Source organism: Lepidochelys kempii, chromosome 6, assembly GCF_965140265.1.
Source record: "Lepidochelys kempii isolate rLepKem1 chromosome 6, rLepKem1.hap2, whole genome shotgun sequence".
Classification (NCBI taxonomy): domain Eukaryota; kingdom Metazoa; phylum Chordata; order Testudines; family Cheloniidae; genus Lepidochelys; species Lepidochelys kempii.
The window spans coordinates 29,605,154-29,625,818 of NC_133261.1; the positions used below are offsets into that span (position 1 = coordinate 29,605,154).

Sequence of the window (20,665 nt, forward strand, 5' to 3'; positions counted from 1 at the left end):
ATACTTTCAAATTTAAAAGGCAAAGAGAGACAATGGGAGAGTTAAGGAAGGAAGTGGAAAAGAGTCAAGATGGATATTTATGTGCTCTCCATTCCTACTTTGCCACTGCCTTTCAAATCCCAGATTGCTTTCACCAGTGTTGAACTGTTTTTTGTCCCAGGAAACAGTATCTAAAACAGACGCCCACCTGCACCCCTCCCCCACATCAGCAACTGGTCAATGTTTCCCAGGCTTAATCAGAAGAATGGGAGCTGGCTGTGTCAAATCTGTGCCCATAGCAGCTGGCCTCTTCCCAGCAAGAAAGGCTCTCTCAGGAAAAAGGGTTTTGTTCAAGTCATGTGGATTAAAGGGATGTGGAGAGGGAGATGGGCGAGAGACCAGGGTGACTCTCTCTAACAGCCTGAGTCTGTGATGCCCCAGGCAACCCTCGACTCTCTTAGAGTTCTCCAGTGCAGGCCCACAACAGAAGCAGTGCATTTTACAGGGCCCATGCTCAGATTATGCTAGCTCCCTCCTCTCAAAATGACAGATCACCTAGGAAGGCCTATTGAACCCTCTGCAATCATCATCAGGATCAAGGCCTGAGATTGGCAGATCGTAAAATAAACTGAGATTAAAAAAATGACAGAAAAATAATTAAAACTGCTTCCGGAAACTGAAGAATAATACTCTCTGGAGGTGAAGAAAGTGATACCCTACTAACTCAGAGCAGGGGAGATTATAACATTCAATGAAGGTATCCATTCGCTCCTTTACTGAGCATGTCAGTCTTTCTTACAGGGGAGGGAATCCTTGGAGAACATAAGTGAAGAACAGATATGCCAAAGTGACATAGTCCAAGAGAGAGTTAAATAAGTCTTAAATTAGCCATTCACTCAAATCCTGCTAGCACTGGCCCCAGCAGACAGTTAGAGCACTGTACATGCATATTTTCTCTAGCTGGCTCTATGACAGGAAGAGGGTTGCAAACAAGCGGCCTGTGTAACAGCAGGTGACATCCACAAAGAGCAGCGATGCAGGGGCCAAGCTGGGGATCACAAGACAAGCAAAACTGATGAATGGAGATGCTGCATGCCTCCTACAGCTGGTCGCTCTAGCAGAAGCAATCCCTTGAGTGAATGAATATGGGAAATATTGTGCAACAGCATTAGAGGAAGGAGATTACAGGGGCCTGTGCTATTTACAATGCGTTCCCCCTCAGTAATGCAGCTAACCTTTCTGGTGTATGTTTATAAAGCAGCAGACGCTTCTGGGGGGCACTATTGTTAACCCAGCCTTTTGCAATGGTACTTAAATTTTCTAAAATATGAAGAGTCCTTGGAAGGAAGGCCCAGATCCTCGCTGAACTCAATGGAAGTTAAGAGTCTGAATAGTACTACTGGGGATCTAGGCCAAAATGTCTGTTCAACATACTGAATCCCACTATGTAGGGCTACTGGTGGGTGTGAAAACTACTCAGTAAAGAAAGTGTGGGGTGTTCTCAGTGCCAGCATTCTCACACTGCTGTTCTCACACTGCTGCTAATACTGCCCACTGGTCCTGTCAGCCGTGCTCAGGTAGAATAGTGCCGTACTCTGCCAGTCGTCCCATGGATTAAGTGCTACTCTGTGAGCTGAACTGTAACACAGGAGAGAGCGCTCTTCGCATCAGCCAAGGAGAAGGAAGGTTTGTGGGAGCATCACCAAGCCAAGGAGAGGAGCAGAAGCTGTCCTCTGTTGCTAACACTCACACAGGGGGACATGATCAGCGTTCCCTTATATCAGGAGTGGCCAACCTGTGGCTCTTCAGAAGTTAATACGCGGCTCCTTGTACAGGCACCGACTCCGGGGCTGGAGCTACAGGCGCCAACTTTCCAATGTGCCGGGGGGTGCTCACTGCTCAACCCCTGGCTCTGCCACAGGCCCTGCCCCCACTCCACCCCTTCCCACCCCCTCCCCTAAGCTGGCCGTCGCGTAGCTCCTCTTCCCTCCCCTCCATAGCCTCCTGCATGCCACAAAACAGCTGATCGGGAGGTGCAGGAAGGGAGGGGGAGGTGCTGATCGGTGAGGCTGCTGGTGGGTGGGAGGTGCTGGGAATGGGGGTGGGGGGGTGGGGAGCTGCTGACCTATTACTGTGGCTCTTTGGCAATGTACATTGGTAAATTCTGGCTCCTTCTCAGGCTCAGGTTGGCCACCCCTGCCTTATATCATGGCAGCCCTCAGGCCACTTCACTTTACACTAGAGCCTGACCATGTGGCCAGAGGGCTACAGATTTGGCAAGGTGCAAAAGTCTCTTCAAGAGATCTTTGCCCCCTCTCCAGCCTATGCCAAGCACTCCTTGGGTGAACCAGAGAATGGAGGCCCACATATTTTATAGGAGGTTAAATCCAAGTGGAATTATATTTTCCTAAACTGCAGCATTCTCAGGTGAGAGTCCAAAACAATGCCACCCCATCAGCGTTATTGGCTCGGAAGAGTTTGTATGTAATATAAAATCAGGGGGCTGGTTGAGAGACTCTGGGGTGCTCACCCGTGTAGCTCTCTAATTAAACCCAACACTGCAGCCTGGTTTGTTCTAGCAGTGCCTGTCTCTCTCCCAGCATCTCCCTTTGAGACAGACACACAAGAGAAGAGGGTGTCCGGTGGAGGACCTGCACTTAGGAGATGGTCACCCAGCTGGTATTTCCCTGGCACAAGTGGTGTGTTCACCCTTGCAACCAGTCACAGACAAAGACCATTTTCTTTCAATTCATGGACTTAATGCACAGACCATTCAGTGACTAATAGTGTCTTACTATGTAGATAGCAGGGTTTAGCCCAAAGGGCTTTGCAAACTGTGGGCCAAATCTGCAGCTGGTGTAAATTGGCAAAGCTCCACAGAAATCAATGGCCCACTTACACCAGTTGTGGATACCATTACTAACTCTACATTTGGGACTAATTTGGATCTGACCATGTCTCTTTGTGTCATATTTGGTCCTGAAAAACCTGCCATTTACTTTCAATATCTTAATAACAGGGAAAACAGGAGCTGCCTTTATAAGGGGGAACAGTGCTGGGAGACCCCACAAAGAGCAAAGGCTAGAGAAGCATGTGAACTAAAGGGACTATTGCTGGATTCCAAGGGGCATAGTGAGCAGGGCTGCAGCAGAAACTGAGGCTTGCTCTGCACTACAGACTTATGTCGGCAGAACTACGTCACGCAGAGGTGTGGAAAATCCACACCCTTGAGCAACGCAGTTAAACCAGCTGAACTGCAGCCGTAGACAGCGCAACACCGATGAGAGAAGCTCTCCTGTCAGTATAGGTAGTGTCTTCACTAAGTGCTACAACCGCGCACTGCATCAGTGCTGCTGCAGCCCTGTATGTGTAGACAAGTCCTCAGTCAGGGCATGGCAACTGACCTACGAGAAACCTGCAGGCTCAGGCTCAGGCTCAGAAATGCCAGGTGCAAAAACAAAGCTCTCACTGCATAGGGCCTATGATGAGAGGTACTCCCCACAGGAAGGGCTGCATTAGGCCTAGTCAAGCCTCATCAACCAATTAGGATGCAAACAGGGGAGATTTAGACTGGAGGAAGCTAATTAGAAGGAAGATCACCTGTGAGGGCATAGGCAAGCATTCTACAAAGCCAGGAGACGGAGCTAGTGTAAGAAGGTAGTAGGGAGGAAGTCTATTGTCTCACTTCCTGAGGTCAGGGAGAAGACTCACAGTAAGAAGGAGACTGTGGTGAGAGCAGTAAGTTTGGAAAGAGCCAGGCCTTAACTGTTCAGTACAGAGGCCTGGCCTGGAACCCCAAATAGAGGGCAGGCTTGGGTTCCCCTACCAACCACTGCAGAGTGGTAGGGCTAAGGGCAGCAAACGTGAAGACTGCTGGAGTGATGTTGTCAGTCCAGTGGGTGTGAGGACTGCCTGTGGAAGGGGAAACCACTTAATGACCTGGCTGGACAGCTGAATCACAAAGAGGAAGCAGCAGCTCCTGGAGTGAAAGAGGGGCTGCAGACAGAGAGGTGGATTGCAACTATGGGAAAGGGTGTTGGTCTGGTAGAGCTAATCCTCAGAACCACCAGGAGTAGGGGTGATCCTGTGGTGAGTAGAGCACCCTGTGATAGGGCCCACTTGTGAACTCCTCACTCACATGTAGGAACAGTTATTCACCGGCATGGTCTCATTAGAATCAATAGGACTACTCATGTGAGTACCATGGGAGGAAGGGCCACAAAACAAACATTCAAGGGACACCATCCGATTTGGGAAAGGGAGAGGAAAGCGCCCTTGATGCACTATCACTGTATATCCATAGGAAATGCCTCTGCATCCACTTGTCATGCATCAAAGACCAATCAGGGGTAGCAGCAGCTCAGCACTTGTGAGCAACCCACAATAAATTAAACAGCATGCAGGAGGGAAGGAACTATTGAAAAGTAAAATTATAATTGTGAAATTTAAAAATACCTCACCAGAATCCTTTAACAGAGTCTAATGGAAGAGATACTCTTGCTATGGCAGGGGGAGGATAAGATTGCCAAATAGTTTGGGTTGGTTGGAAATAGGTTTTTCCCATCTCTAATGGTTCTAATTTTTCTTATAGGCTCCACGACGTTAGGAGAAATGGGGGTGAGTTGGTTTGAATGCACAGAATCGTTCTTTTCAGGTGGTTTAGCCTCAAAGTGGGCTTTGCCAAGTCAAGTGGCACAAACTTGGTTCTTTGCCATTGACTGGCAAAAAACAGACACTTGTTCTACATAGCTGGCCTTGTAGGTAAGGGAAAATGCTCACAGACAAATAAAATACCCCGAGTAAGGACTGTATTAAATATGTGCAAATATGCAGAGTATTCTCACTTATTAGCAGCTGTAAATACTGAGCAATAAATGCTTAAATGTCAAATTCCAGTCTCCCAATTCCCACATTATGGATAGAATGTGAGCCCAGGAAAAAATAAATCATGATTTCTTAGTGGAATGTATCTCCAAAAGTGTGATGCAAAGCACAGAATACCCCAACTCAGGTTGTGTATGGTGGCTCCTAATACCATACTACTGTGCACATATGTATAGGGTCAAGTGTGTAGACATGCAAATACAGAGAAGCCTACTAGCCTTAATTGAATAAATAGGTTTCCCTGAAAATCTGCCAAGCTCACAGTTAAAACAATTGCCTGTTAACACTAATGATGCATCTATAAACTTGGGTCTGCAGTAATTTCACAGTGATCGAAGTATGCTATATCCCAGTGTGCATTTCTTTATATGCTTTGTGTTTTAATACTTTGCCTTTGTTTTGGAGTTTTTTGGGGTTGGCACAAACATTGTCACTGATTCAAGAGCTCTCAACACCTACAGAGGAGGTGCAGGAGGTTTACCAGGCTTATTAATTCAGTCAACAAAGCTACTGATAACTGGGGGTGAGGTCTGATGCTGAAAGACAGACCCATTGTTCCATCATATATCTTAGCACATGGCCACAGGACTACCCTAGGCAAGCAAATGCTGAAAGTTGCCTGCTAAAACTGCTCATTAACTTTCATGCACGTATCCTTTCATTGTAACCCAGCCTGCTTCAAATGCCTTTCACTTCCCATTTTCTCAAAGTTCAGAATGTTATTGCATTCTGTTGTTGCTTCTGCAAGTATATAGCATACTAAATGCTCAGCAGCATTCACGTTGGGCACAAACTTTGAATGGCATTTAAATAGGAAGTTGCATGAGTTTGGAATTCACAAAAGAGCCCCGGTTAGAATCCAGTACAGTGCAAGTTTCCCACCACCCAATTCTTACCAATGTACTTCAGCCCTGACCTGCACTACCTATCCTCTTGCTATGCTACTCCTAGGCTCTCTTTGAGCAGAGGCTGTCAGTTGCTGCACCCTGTGTAGTGGCTTTGTAATGGCCACAACTTGGGTCTAGTCTAGTCACCACCTAAGCTCATTGTCACATCCCTATCACCTTAGCTGGGATTGGGACATGTGTGCCCAGGCTGGAAGGCAAGCCTCTTAACTTGCCTAGCCTCTTTTCACGGTCTCTTTAAATTAGCCTTCTCCTTCCATAACATTCAGAACCAGCTTCAGGATTAACAAATACAATGTTTTAGAGAGGACTCCTGAAGCTTCCAAGAGGAAAAGGTCAATGAGTAGCTACTGTAGGAGCAGTCTAAATTTTCCAGTGTGGTCTCCACACTGAAGTAAATTACATTCAAGGAGAGTCAGATTTAAAAAAACCCAAAGATAATGCTTTAAAGAAGCAAAATCTCTATCACCAATGCACCTTGAGAGATGGAGATCTCCTTCAGCGACTAATGCTACTACAGCACCCCAGTTATAATCCATGCAGTTCACGAGCCTGCTGGCGTTCCATCTAATTCCTCTTTTTGAAGTCCTCTTCATCCCTGCTCTCCACAGCTGAGAGTGCAATGAGCATCTGGGCTGCATAGTAAGTGGCCATGATGATGGCACGTGAGTAGGGCACCGGGAAGCAGAACTTGTTAACTGCAATGGTCAGATCTGACACCATGAAAAGCACTGCTCCGATGCAGGCTGAAAGCTTGGTCCAAGTCCAGAGGTCATTGCACAGCTGCACCCCAGCAATGGCGCGCCACCCCATGAAGCCGATCAAAGCGATGTAGACAGCAACCAGGTAGGTGAATGGGCCTGAGAGGTAGTAATACAGGAAGGTGTAGCAGAAGCTGGAGACAAGGGTCATCACAAAGCCAGCTTTCAGGTCCAAAGGCTTCATCCCAAATGCTGAGGAGTACAGGATGTGTGTGATGGCAAACATCAGCAGACCTGGAAAGAAGCATTGACACAGCAAGTGTGAGCTTTAATGGGCATAACTACATCAGATTAAACAGTCACAGGGAAGGTGCTGTCTTAATTCTGCTCCCACTGGTAAAACTCCCACGTGAATTTAGTGGGAGCAGAGGTAGGCCAACATTCAGCCCTTCTGAAAATCCCATCCCTAGAGGGGAAAAAAAAACAACTTAATACAGTGACATCTGTAGAGGAGGCTACCCTGGTCAGGCTGGTTCCTGCCCTAGGAAAATGTCCTGATGTACCCACAGTCACACTGAGGATAATTCTGCTCTGCCTTTTAGACAACCACCTCTGCTAACTCTACAGATAAATCAGGAAGAAACAAAACTCAAGTCTTTCAGACCTAACCTCTTTTTTGAATTTCAGAGTGGAGGAAGGCAGGTTTGAGATCCCAGATCTGTAAACACCTGTAGAGTTTTTTCTGGGTGGTACCAAAACTGGAAGGAACCTTTTCCCAGATCAATGGAATCCAAATATTGTGAGAGCAATTATCAAAGATTTCAACACCTCCAAATTCAGACCCAAACTCTCTGGCCTTAGCCACAGACCCAAACTCCAACCTGGGACTCAGCTGGACCTAGGTCTAAACATCCTCTCCACCCACTGATAGCAGAATCATAAACTGGAAGGAAGCAGCTGGCCACTGGATTACACCAGTTTAACCTACCAATTTTTTTTATGGCTACTTGCAAGACACAAACGAATCAAAAGTGGAACTGATCTGAGAAAACCAAACAAGCTTCCCTTTGAAGTAAAACACCCTTGAGAAATCCCAGATGTTGGTGTAGGAAGGAATTGCCCATATGTTAATCACTTTGCACTAGTCCATCTGACAAGAAATGTCACCATGTGTTGCAGCAGGTGCTGATTGCTAGTTGGTCTTGCCAATCACACATGATGGACTCCAAAATAATTTCAGCTCCCTTCTCCCACCCTCAGCCCACAGACCTACATACACTGAAAGTCTGTTCCATTCTGTTCATGCAGATTTGTTAACTTGGCTGGAAGTTTTCATGCCTAAATAAAACCATGGAAATCTGAGCGCCCCAGCAGGCCAGTGGCTTAAAATTATATCGTGATGCCCTGGTACAAGGGGAACAGGAGCTCCTTAGCAACTAAAATCCACCAGTGACAAGTTTGTACTCTGTCTGTCATGCTCACAAGCCAACACACTGTGCTAAAACAACTCAACCAGGTGGCACTGTCCCCTCTGTACTGGGGAGTGTCTTGTGCTATGGCCAGCTGATCTACAGCTCAGATTGCTGGTGCATCCACAGAATGGAACTGGTAGACTGAGCGGAGAGGCAGAGCCCACATGTTGGGCACAAGGCTAGATAGATGGGAAAGGGCACTAGAGGAGAGGGATGAAATGGGGTCGGGGGAGAAGAATAGAGCAAATGAGGGCCTCAAGACTAATTCAGGGAACAGGAGGGGAGACTTAATGAGCTAAACATGAGGAGTAGAGAACTTTACCAATTTAACTTTTTTTTTGGTGTGCATGTGCTAATATAGAAATACAGTTAGTTTCCATTCCTAACATTTTATATGAGCTAAAGTTCAACTTGTAAGTACTCTACAGTCCTCCTGTGGTGAAAGTGAATGGGTTGTAAAAGGTGGTGAAGAGCTCTTACATTTCAGCAACTGTGGGGTTGGCAGCGTAAACGTATGTGTTAACAGGGCATATTAGGGCATTCCTAAAAGAGGGTAGAGTCAAGGTAGCATGGGCACCATTAACGCTGCATTTTCTGGTTTTCTGATTGAGCTTTGCTCAACGCAGCCAGGCAAGCTTACTTCTGTGTTAACATAGTTTTTTGCCATTGAAAGGAAAGGGTTGTGAAATGGTTGACAACCACTAGCCCAGACTGATGCAGTGCGCGGTTGTAGCATTTAGTGAAGACACTACCTATACTGACAGGAGAGCTTCTCTCATCGGTGTTGCGCTGTCTACGGCTGCAGTTCAAACATTTGAGGAGGCAAGACAAAATTGTCAGCAGCTCCTGAAGAAAATGGGCTGATGGGTATTCATAAGAACAGCCACACTGGGTCAGACCAATGGTCCATCTAGCCCAGTACCCTGTCTTCTGGCAGTAACCAGTGCCAGATGCTACAGAGGAGTGAACAGAACAGGGCAATGAATCGAGTGATCCACCCCATCATCCCCACTCCCAGCTTCTGGCAGTCAGAGGTTTAGGGACACCCAGTGTATGGGGTTGTGTCCCTGACCATCTTGGCTAATAGCCATTGATGGACCTATCCTCCAGAATTTTTTTTTAACCCACTTACATCTTTGGCCTTCACAACGTTCCCAGCAATGAGTTCCACAGGTTGACTGTGCGTTGTGTGAAGAATTACTTCCTTATGTTTTAAACCTGCTGCCTGTTGATTTCATTGGGTGACCCCTGGTTCTTACATTATTTGAAGGGGTAAATAACACTTACTTTCTCCACACCATTCATTATTTTATAGACTCTCATATCGCACCCCCTTAGTTGTCTCTTCTAGGTTAAACACTCCCAGTCTCTTTTAATCTCTCTTCATATGGAAGCTGTTTCATATTCCTAATCATTTTCATTGCCCTTCTCTTTACTTTTCCCTCCCCCAATTCTAATATATCCTTTTAGAGATGGTATTCAAGGTGTGAGTGTACAATGACTTTATAGAATGACCTTTTCTGTTTTATCTCTCCCTTTCCTAATGGTTCCTAACATTCTGTTTGTTTTGACTGCCGCTGCACATTGAGCAGATGTTTTCAGAGAACGATCCACAATGACTCCAAGATCTCATTCTTGAGTGGAAACAGCTAACTGAGACTCATTTTGTATGTATAGTTGGGATTATGGTTTCCAATGTGCATTACTTTGCATTTATCGACATTGAATTTCATCTGCTATTTTGTTGCCCAGTCACTCTGTTTTGTGAGATCCTTTTGACACTTCACAGTCTGCTTTGGACTTATCTTAAGTAATTTAGTATCCTCTGCAAACTTTGCCACCTCACTGTTTACCTTTTTTTTAATTCTCCCTCCCCATCTTCTGCCGCCCCCCCCCGCCAATTTATAAATATGTTGAACAGCAGTGGTCTGGCATAGATCCTTGGGAGACCCTGCTATTTACCCCCTCCACTGTGAAAATTCACCATTTATTCCTGCCCTTTGTTTCCTGTCTTTTTAACCAGTTACTGAACTATGAGATGACCTTCCCTTTTATGACGAGAATGCTTAGTTTGCTTAAGAGCCTTTGGTGAGAGGGTACTGGTCAAAGCTTGCTGAAAGTCCTCCATTTTCAAGATAGGTTGAGACGCAAGTCAGCACACTTCTAATTAGGGCTAGGCCTAGTGGTTTCTATCACCCACCGCTAGCCCCAGGGGCACTGAAGGATCATGGGCCTCAAACCCCAGCCACCACCCAGAAGCTCGCCTGAATGACTGATGGGAGAAGGAGGCTAGTGAAGCTCTAGCTTGCATAGGGCCCTACCCACAAAGCTCCTGATTGGGGGGGAGATGTCAAGCTGTCTAGCCCCACTAGTTGGCTTAGATGCACTACTTAAACCAGAAAGAAGAATAGGAAGTTGTCTGAGTGACTAGAGGAATCCTTGGTTGGCTGCGACTACACACCCTACCTATGTGCCTGACTCTTGTTTCCTGCCTTGCAGCCTGTTTCTCCTTATCCCAGACCACCATCTGTTCCTGCTTTGCTCCTACACCCTACCCCAGACTCAACTCCAGCGTCTCCTCCTGACTTGATCTCTGGCAGGGACCTTTTCCCTTGGCACTTGACTCAAACCTCAGCTCTGGTTCCAAGTGCATATGACTAACCACTGCCCCCACCCTGCTCCCTAATCACATGCTTCCCTGTTAGAACACTGAGGAGCCACTTTCCCCTTCACTTGTTCTCTGCTTTACACTGGGGCCTTGGGAGTGCACATCACAGCAGCTATCCTTGTATAAGAGATGATTGCACAGAGCCCAGCTAGCTGCTAACTGCTGAGTGGTGTGAGGTCATTCTGCCACATTCCCAAGTCCTGCCAGTCCAGGGAATGAGGACAGATGCTGAGATGCTGGGCCAGCACCATGACAGGGCTACCAACCAACCCCAGGCTTTTGGAATGTGATTACAGTGGAGGACATGGGTCATGTCCATCCATGGTGCACCCCCTCTAATTTCAGTGCAAGGGATTTATGCATGGGATGAGTCCGTCCTACTGCCATGACAATGGGTTATTCATATAAATAAAAATGAAAGAATAAATATATAAACCCTCTGCATAAGAGCATTTATTCAGTGATAAATTTAACTGGTTGCTATTATATCCCTTCAGACCTGGCGCCATCACTTACCATGAACGAAGTAGCCTTGCTCCTGCCAGATGAGGAAGGCATCCCCCACTGCGGAGAATATTAACCCTGCTAGGATCCTATTGGCGCTTCGATGTGCGACTAAGAAATTGATTCCATGTGCCAGCAGAAAAACCCATAAGCAGAAGATGGGCAGACACTTGATGAGGGCACTGAACCAGGAAGGGCTGGAAGTTGGCAGCCAGAGGACGAAATAGACACAAGTGGCTTTAAAAAATGGCACCAGCTTGGGGCCTTCACTCTTCACCTAAAAGAAACAAGTCATTTAAAAAAAAATCAATAGGATCATTAGAGGCTACACTATAATAAACTCCTTTGTAGAATGCATCCCTTGGCTTTGAAAGGCTGCTTCCTTTCTAGTTCAGAGCGTCCCTGCGACTGGCAACATCAACTACCCATCAGGCAAAAGCCACTTGAACTTTAACACGTTCTTCACTCCCATTAGCTGTTCAGCCAAGGAGCTGTCCTGAGCCTCTGTCCCAAAAATAAGGGTTTGGGGTTTGTTTGGTTTTGAGTGGAAGTGGGGGAAGAAAGTGTAAAATGCTCTACTGCTGCCTTTGAAATACACTGAGGGCCTGATCCAAAGCTTGCTAAAGTCAGTGTAAATCTTTTCATTCACTTCAATTGGCTTGGGATCAGACCCTCTTTAGCAGCCCCTTGCCAAATCTTGTGGCCTAGGAGATGCAGCATCAGTTATAGCCTGGTATCAGATAGCTGTGTGGGGAGAAGGTGCATCTTCACAAACACAAATTCTCTTTGAACAGATGCTGATGATGGTTATTAGCATTGCAATAGCAGCTAGGGCCCATGACTAGGTCAGGGACCCATTATGTAACCCCAGGTGCAAAGTGCAGCAGGTGAGCTATACCCAGTAAAAACAATGCATATGGGACAGAGCCGCAGAGTCCAGATCTGAGCTATCCCAATGTTTGTGAGTGTCTGGATTTGGTGGTCCAGTCTGTGCCCACCATAAAGAGAGTCCTAAGGGGCAAAGTTCTCAGTCCAGATCCAAACTTATCCCAAGTCTGAGGGTGTGATCCAGTTTGGGCCCATCTCTAAACAGTGGGATGGTCTAAGGGGAACCATTATGCTATGCTGCCATAGCCTAGTATCTCTCTGCACTTTAGGCCATATAGGGAAAAACACATAAAGAATTAAAATGAGGTAGATTTTTTTCCCCTCTAACCATGTTATACCCAAGAGCTAAAAGGATCTTAGATGCTGTACGCAGCTGGGTAGGGGAAAAGGAGGTTACCTTGCACAGCTGTCAGATTATTACTGGAATCATGCCTGACAGCTGCTGGAGTCCTGGGGGAAGACCAGCTCCCGCAGTAGAATCCAAAGCAACAGAACTTCCAACAGAGTCATTGGTGGATGGTTTTGAAGGACTCATTGATGGAGTTAAAACAAAACAGAGTAAAGTACCCCACAGTGGAAAGCCAACCATCAGCTGATATGTGACGGCTCATAGAAAATCTCCCAAATTATGTTTGCTCTCATCTATTCTAATGGAGTTACTTTGGATTTACACTGATGTCACTGAGACTAGATTCTGGCCCACAAATGAGACAAACAAACATCATGCATTGTGTATCTGAAGAAGTGGGTTTTTTACCCACAAAAGCTTATGCCCAAATAAATCTGTTAGGCTTTAAGGTGCCAGCAGACTCCTTATTGTTTTTACAAACATCAGGTATTCTTAAGTGGCCAGGGGTGATTATATTGTGTGTCTCCAAGCAGTGTTAATAAGGAGGCTGTATTCAGCACAGTGAGCATATACCCTAATTGTCTCAGAGGGCACGACCTTCATGCCCACAGCAGAGGGATTTACAGCTCCTAATTTTCTGGAGACGCTAGATCAAGTGTTTCTATTGACTGTCGCCATGGCCACTGCTAAATGTGTGTAGCTCCCCAGCACTGATGGTTAGGGGATCGTTTGTCCAGTCAGAATATGGACTGTCACTGATGCAACAGAATGTTGGGGTGAATATGGGAGAGGAACAGTTTAGTTCCAGCCGTGAAGTCCAGCAAAGCCAGAGCTGCTCAGTAATGTGATGTTCTATGGGTCACAGTGCTATAGTGCTGAAAACCCAGTTACAGAACCCCTGCTTCAGGAGTATGGAAAGAGGGTTGGCCTTTTCATCACTCAGTAGGCCCTCTGTTGCTGGAAAGAGGATTGTGAGGCTTGAGGCAAAACCCACTGAAGTCAATGGCAGTCCTTCCGTTGATTCAATGTGCTTTGGTTCAGGACCCTAGAAGACAGGCTCTTCTGGTGTGTGGTTACATCATCTTCCTAGTGCAATGCCAAGTCATCGAAGCCCAAACTCCCCCCACAAGTTCAGTGGAGTAAAGCAGAGTTGGAATACTGAGGTGGAAAGTCTCTTCAAATGCAGTGTCTCTAATGGGTAAAATATGAAGCAGTAGGACCACAGCAAATGAGCAACCCTAGGAAACTAGAGCTTGTCACAATAGATAAGGCTTTCAAAACTACTGTCGCATTGAATGGAAAGTTCCTCCATGTAGCAGCAGCTCCTTAGCAGTGAGATTTTGTAACATCTCTGAGTACATTATTTATATTGCCAACACAAATTTTAAATGTTCTAATAAGCAACCAGGCTAGATAAATCATTCTCTCACAGCACATTAGCTTCTTACGTTATAGGGGGAGCTGGTAGCGACTCCTATATTTGGGTTGCCTAGCACTTCCCCATATAAAAGATTCTTGTGAAATGTTTTAGAGACACTCTTATTCCTCCATTGCTTGACACAAACCTTTGAAATAAGGAAAGGAGAAGTGCCTTTTCTTTGTCCCATGAAATTCTATTTAGATTTGAAGATCTAAACTGTGGAAAATCATTATTTTCCTTCTCTCACTTGTGTTTCTCAGGAAAATTTTGACACCAAAATATTAACAGGACATGAATGTTCTAAGACCAGATCCATGCTGTCACCAAAACAGAAGACATTGTACTGGGAACACCTAGGAGCTACCAAATATCTGTAACAGGAGAGGAGGGAGGAAGAGGGAGAGATTGCTGAGGTGGGTTCCCCCCAACCACCCCTTCAGACCCAGCATACGGCCCCAGCAGCCCATCCCCCTTCCTCTAGATGCCATACAGAGCAAAAGCTCCTTCAACTCCTGGTTTGAAGTGGGGAGAGAGGGAGACACACACACACTCAGAGGCCAGGGTACTCTGAAAGCATCTGGCCCCTGCAGTCCTTTCCACCTCTGGAATAACAACCTTGTCTTCCTGTAGATTAAGTAGTAGACATCTGTGCTGAAAAGTCAGGGTTCAAGCCCAGCCCTGTTTGTGATGTATGATGGAGAAGTGGTTACAAATGCACATAAGAGAACTTGTTTTTAACTTTTCCTTTTTTAAAAAAATCTAGCAAATTGCATTTAAAACCCCTATATTAACTGAACATTACTTAGGTAACAAGATTTAAGGTTGCCTGTGCAATCTTAAATTTGGCCCCCTTGTGTGTATGCATTACCATATACTCTTTAATTACACAATCATTATTTTCCCCAGGGCCCCTGCCTCCTTCAGTGCACAGGATAGGTGCACAAAAGGGCACAATTAAGTTTCCAATGCAACTGTAAAACTAGTATTTCCTAATTTTTGAGTGCTTGATGTTGCAACCTAAATAATCATTTAATGAAGTTTTATAGTTATATAAACTTCATCTTAATACTAGTTTTGGAATTTTTCAAACACTTTTGGCCAGATTCTGATCTCAGTTACTCTGGTATATAGCTGGAATTTGTAATTTTAAGGATAACCCTCCAGCCACAGAGAGGCAGTATTATGTCACATTGTTAATAGTTCATCCTTTACATCTTCTAGACCAGCATTATTCTAAATGGGTTCTGTATAGGGTGCCACTTTTGAGATACAAAAAAAGGGACATCTGGGATGATCCTGGGCCCATAAAACTGGACAGCTGAGCACCCTTACAGATTGCCAGGTCAGCTACCTTAAAATGGGACAAATTCTGGGAAAATCTGGACAGGTGGTAACCCTAGTTATGTAACAAAGCATGGAGTGACCCTTTAAGTGCCCTTGTTGACCTACTACTGCCCTGGTCCTGGTTCAGCCCCAAACAAGTGCAGTCTGGGCCAGTAGTTTGCAGGGACTAATGGGAGATGTAGTCAGGGACCAGGTGACTGTAGGGCAGGACAGCAAGGCATGCTGGGAAGGAATGGCAGGGCATGTAAGAAGCAGCCTTGCTGTAGAACAGAAGGCTAGGAATTAGGTAAGGAGGAGGTGATTCCTCCCTTCCCTCTCAGAACTGAGACAGTCTAAACACAGGCAAGATATAGAAGGACCATGGGGAAGGATGAAGCAAGTACCTGGTGGTAAAGGGGTATACAGGGGATGAGATGTAAACTGAAAGCTAGAATCCCATTTTGGGTACATGACTATGATGTTCAGTCTCCCTTCATTCATTACCAACAGAGATCAGTGCAGGGGAGATTGTTTTGCCTAAGGAGGACGCGTTCCTATTGGTATTAATCAACCCTATGTCTACACAGGTGAAGGCTATGACCTGGCGTTGGCCAAGAATATGTCAGGTGTTTGGATTTCTGTTCCTTCCAAAAAGAGAGACCTCACTGTTGGCTAGAGGGCTGCACCACATCAAATCATCCAGCTACCCAAGAGTGAGGGAAACTGAGCCATCTGTGATGGCTGTGTCCTGATGCTGGTAAGGTAAGAACCTGCTACTGCTGACTGTATACACATTAGTTTAAATGTCTGTCATGAGTTTAAATAAGCTTCTATTGTCTTCACTATTCTTTCAAATGCTGTTTTTCTGGGATTTATAAACTCAATTGCCAACTTTACTCTGGGCTGAAACTTACTATGTAAAACGTAAAAAATTGCAGAGGAATTGCATTTACATGTGCTGAATTATATAACTGCTTACTAGGAAATCTGTTTATAAAAATTTAATATCCTAAATATTCCAGTTAGTAACATTTTAGCACAACATTCTGTACAAGCCAACAAAAGCTGGGGCACTTTCCCCACTCACCCTTCAGAGTGGCCTGTTTTAATCAAGTAGAATATTCTGTTGTCTTCGCAAAGTTAAACTGTTTTTATTGGCCCTTGGCCTCCCTCACGTCCCTGCCCTCCTGGGATAATTGTTTTCATTTCCAGTTTGTGTCTGTCTGTGTCTATAAATGTTTAAGTGGTTGGCAGCTTTTTTGTGGTGGGTGTTGTTGCCAGTCCAGGTCATGGCTTGTGCTTCTCATTCTCTGGTCTCCATAAACTACTGTGACTGTTAGAATGAATGTCAACCGTTTTGTCTCAAGTTGGAGCCCTGGGGCAAGGCAGTTGGCTTGGATTTGTGATGGCATGAAGAGGGGGTCATGACTTCATGTGCAACTGTCAGGCTCTCTTCAGAGATAGAAGGGAGAAGATTGTATTCTTAGGTTTTCTTACCAGATCTACCACTGAGTACAACAGTGGCTCTCAACTGTTCTAGACTATTGTACCCCTTTCAGGAGTCTGATTTGTCTTGCGAAACCCCAAGTTTCACCTCACTACTTGCTTACAAAAATCAGACATAAAAATACAAAAGTGTCAGAACACACTATTACTGAAAATGTGTTTACTTTTTCATTTTTACCATACAATTATAAAGTAAAGCAATTGAATATAAATATTGTACTTACATTTCAATGTATAGCATATAAAGCAGTATAACAAATCATTGTCTGAATGAAATTGCAGTTTGTACTGACTTTGATAGTGTTTTTTTATGTAGCCTGTTGTAAAACTTGGCAATTACCTAGATGAGTTGATGTACCCCTTGGAAGATCTGAGTACCCCCAGGAGTACTTGTACCCCTGGTTGAGAAACACTGGAGTACAGCACCTGCCTACATCATTAGTCAATACTGGATGCTTCAGAGAAAGAATCTAGACCATGGGAGGAGGACGGGGACTCTTCTGATCTCAGTAGTCAATTGTCTTTTCCCTGAAGCAGATTGATTACCCCGATCTGCAATTGCTAATCATCTGTTGGCCTATTTGTGAAGGGTCAGCCACAGGAATGTGTCACATGTGCAGAAGTAGGGACTCTTACTCTGGGAGGACCATCCTTTGGGCATGCACCTAGGCACTCTACCAGCTGCTGGCTTACTGTTGTTCCTCTCTCTGCCTCAGAAGATGAGCTTCTGAAGCCAATCCTTCCAGCTTCTCACTGACTCTCCCCTTCCCACAGTTACTCACCAGCTCATTTCTCTGTGGTGTAACAAACCTGTTGGATGTGTGTATGTATCATAACAGTTAAAGCAAGGGAATTTATGGTCAGCTGGGGGATTAGATACAGGGTTTTGGCTCAGTCTGTTAGAGGATTCAGCTGCTCAGTTTTGGATCTGAGTACCTAAAATTCCACTATTTTTATTTCTCCCTCTCAGTGAGAGAAATCTTCCCTCTTGTCCTCTCTGGGAAAGTTTTCTGGAAGAAAACGTCTGGTACTTTGCCTTTAGCACCAATTGCAGTATACCATTGCAAATAAATGTGGAGGTACAGAAGGCCTTTATACCAACATCTTCCAGATTTAACTGCAGTAGGACAGACTGACACAGGGTTCAGAGGCCTTGCTTGTTTCCAAGTAAGGGGTTAATTCTAGTTTAGATCTTGAAGGGTGTAATAAGAATACAAGGCTAGAGACACAAGGTCCAATCAGGCTCTCAAAAGGGAATAGAGGAAATTCTATAGGGCAAACTCACGCCTGCTTTGTGTTTGTTCGGCACTAACGTGGCTAACAGCTCTGTGCCACTGCTGCAGAAGCCGCTCCCTGTCTGGCACAGGGTGGCCTTCTACGCTGGGCAGGTGCCAGGCTGGAGGAAGGCCAGCGGATGGAGATGAGGGATCAAACAGTCCAGCACTTTGGCAATTCAGCACCCTAGCAGTGGCACAAAGCGGCCATTGCAATAGTGATGCTAATAACCCACACGCAGGCTCAAACCAGCTACCAGTTAAGAGATGAGGTTCAAGTCACCTCCCCTCCATCCCTGCTCCAGTGCAGGAATGAACCTGCCTCAGGAAGAACAGCTCCTTCCTTGTCAGGAGAGAAGGGCAAGTTCCACACCTGTGCTCAAAGGAAAAGCTTGTGCCCCAAGTTGCCCTTTAACACAAGAACAAAACCTTGACCAATAGAGCTTGCTGACTGAGGCTGTTTACTTTTGCTGCTGAACAAGCTGTCAAGGTTCCTCCCCCACTCTGAACTCTAGGGTACAGATGTGGGGACCTGCATGAAAAACCTCCTAAGCTTATCTTTACCAGCTTAGGTCAAAACTTCCCCAACGTACAAAATATTCCACCCTTTGTCCTTGGATTGCTCGCTACCACCACCAAACTAATACTGGTTACTGGGGAAGAGCTGTTTGGACGCGTCTTTCCCCCCCAAAATACTTCCCAAAACCTTGCACCCCACTTCCTGGACAAGGTTTGGTAAAAAGCCTCACCAATTTGCCTAGGTGACTACAGACCCAGACCCTTGGATCTTAAGAACAATGAACAATCCTCCCAACACTTGCACCCCCCCTTTCCTGGGAAATGTTGGATAAAAAGCCTCACCAATTTGCATAGGTGACCACAGACCCAAACTCTTGGATCTGAGAACAATGAAGGGGCTGCACTTCACCACAGGGGAGCTGATCACGGTGCTGCAGGTGCCGGACAGTGGCTGTGGGAAGGACAGAAAGAGGACGGGCTGCACAGCTGGTTCCCAATAAGTGACGTGCAGCCGCTGGAGGTATGAGACTGGCTGCATCAAGTACCTGGGGGGTGAGGAGGTGCAGGGGGTTAGTGCCACGAGGGAGTGCAGGGTTAGGGAAGAAGGGAGCACAGGAGGGGAGTGGTTAGGGTAAAAAGGATGCAGGAATCCACTTTGGTCTTGGCAGAGGCAATGTGTGTGGTGAGGTGGGGGGCATGCAGGGTCACGTGCCACCCCATATCTCTCAGAATGCCTCTGGCAAGGACACCCAGCAGTGAGGAGTCAGAGTTCCCCCTGGCAGTGTCTGTGCAGTGAGGGGAGGGAGGAAACAGTGTGCCTGGCTGCCGACTGAGCAGCCTGCCATGAGGCGGCTACTTCTTCCCTGCTGCTGGACTCCCAGCACAGCTGCCTGCTTAGCAGACTCTCCGCTGAGGTGAGTTGGGGGTGGTGGTGCAGGCAGAGGCAATGTGTGGGGCAGTCACATGTCCCTGCAGAACCTTTCAATTGTGCCCCCTGCCCAGCCTCAGTTGTGTGCCCTGCCCCACCCGCCACTTCTACAAAGGTTCCGGCACCCTGGGTGACTGACCTGTAGAGAACTCAGGCAGATATAACAAAGTGGCTTGTGACCTCTAGTTGGCCTTGGAGCTTGGGTCAGCTGTATAGCAAGTCTTGTTTTTAGTGAAGTGAAAGAAACTTGTGATGCTTTGTAGAAGAGCACCAAAGGGCTCCATTTAGCACATGCCTAAGTGAAGGTCAGACGTCATGTGACTAGATTTTAATGTTGACCATTCATGCCAGCCTTGCTATGGGGCACGAAGCCTCCCCGACAAATTACACCTGTGTCAGGAAGCAGTGCCATTAAACACTTGTCCCTGCTGTGGCTAATACAGTCTGTCATAATTAAATGAGAAATATATAGTGGGGTTTGTGATGACTGGGAGAAATGCACAGTAAATTGCCCGCCAGGTCCAAAGGTTGCAGATCTCCTAAGATATCTAGACAGACTTATGTGCAGTGCTGGGAGGAATCAATGATTGTGGCACATGTAGGTACCAGTGACATAGGGAAAGGTCGGAGAGAGGTCCTCAAGGCCAAATTTCGGCTGCTAGGTAACAGCTTAAAGTTCATGGTAACATTGTCTGAAATGCTTCCAGTTCCACGCACAGGGTCAAAAAGACAGGCAGAACAGCAGGATCTTAGAGAGTGGATAAGATGAAAGTGTAGGAACTGGGAAACTTTTGGGAAAGGAGGAACCTATACAGGAAAGATGGCCCCCTCCAAACCAAATAGAACCAGTTTGCTGGCATGTAAACTTAAAAAGCTTGTAGAGGAGTTTTTAAACTAAGGTCTAGGGGAAAGCCAACAGATACAAAGGAGCACATGATTTGGGTGGAAACATCTCCTAGGAATGAATTTATTAAAGAAGGAACTCTATATCTTAGTAAAGAGGACAGGAAAGAAGTTGGTAAAGTACAGGTAGGAGCTAGTGAGGAACAGTCACATATAAAAAAAAGTCCCATTTAAAAATAACACATGAATGCAAGCAACAGAATATTGGCAAAATGTACAAGTGCGTATACATACATGCTAGAAGTCTAAATACTAAGATGGATGAACTAAAGTGTCTGGAATTAAACAAGGATATTGATATAATAGACAGTGTATACTTGGTGGAATGAAGAAAATCAATGGGATTTGGTAATACCAGGGTACTATATATATGAATGACCAAACAAGTCGCACCGGTAGAATGGCATTATTGTGAAAGAAAGCTGAATTAAATAAAGTAAAA

General features: G+C 45.7%; 1 protein-coding gene across 1 annotated transcript in view; it reads right to left on the reverse strand.

The window, feature by feature from the left end:
* Positions 1-1,913: 1,913 nt before the first annotated feature.
* Positions 1,914-20,665, reverse strand: part of TMEM86A (transmembrane protein 86A) — a 40,236-nt gene continuing 21,484 nt past the window's right edge. Inside the window, exons 2-3 of the mRNA XM_073347302.1 lie at positions 11,126-11,390; positions 1,914-6,763 (exon numbers count right to left, since the gene is read on the reverse strand). Of these exons, the coding sequence (XP_073203403.1) occupies positions 6,336-6,763; positions 11,126-11,390 (693 nt within the window). The 3' untranslated portion in view covers positions 1,914-6,335. The remainder of the gene's footprint in view (positions 6,764-11,125; positions 11,391-20,665) is intronic.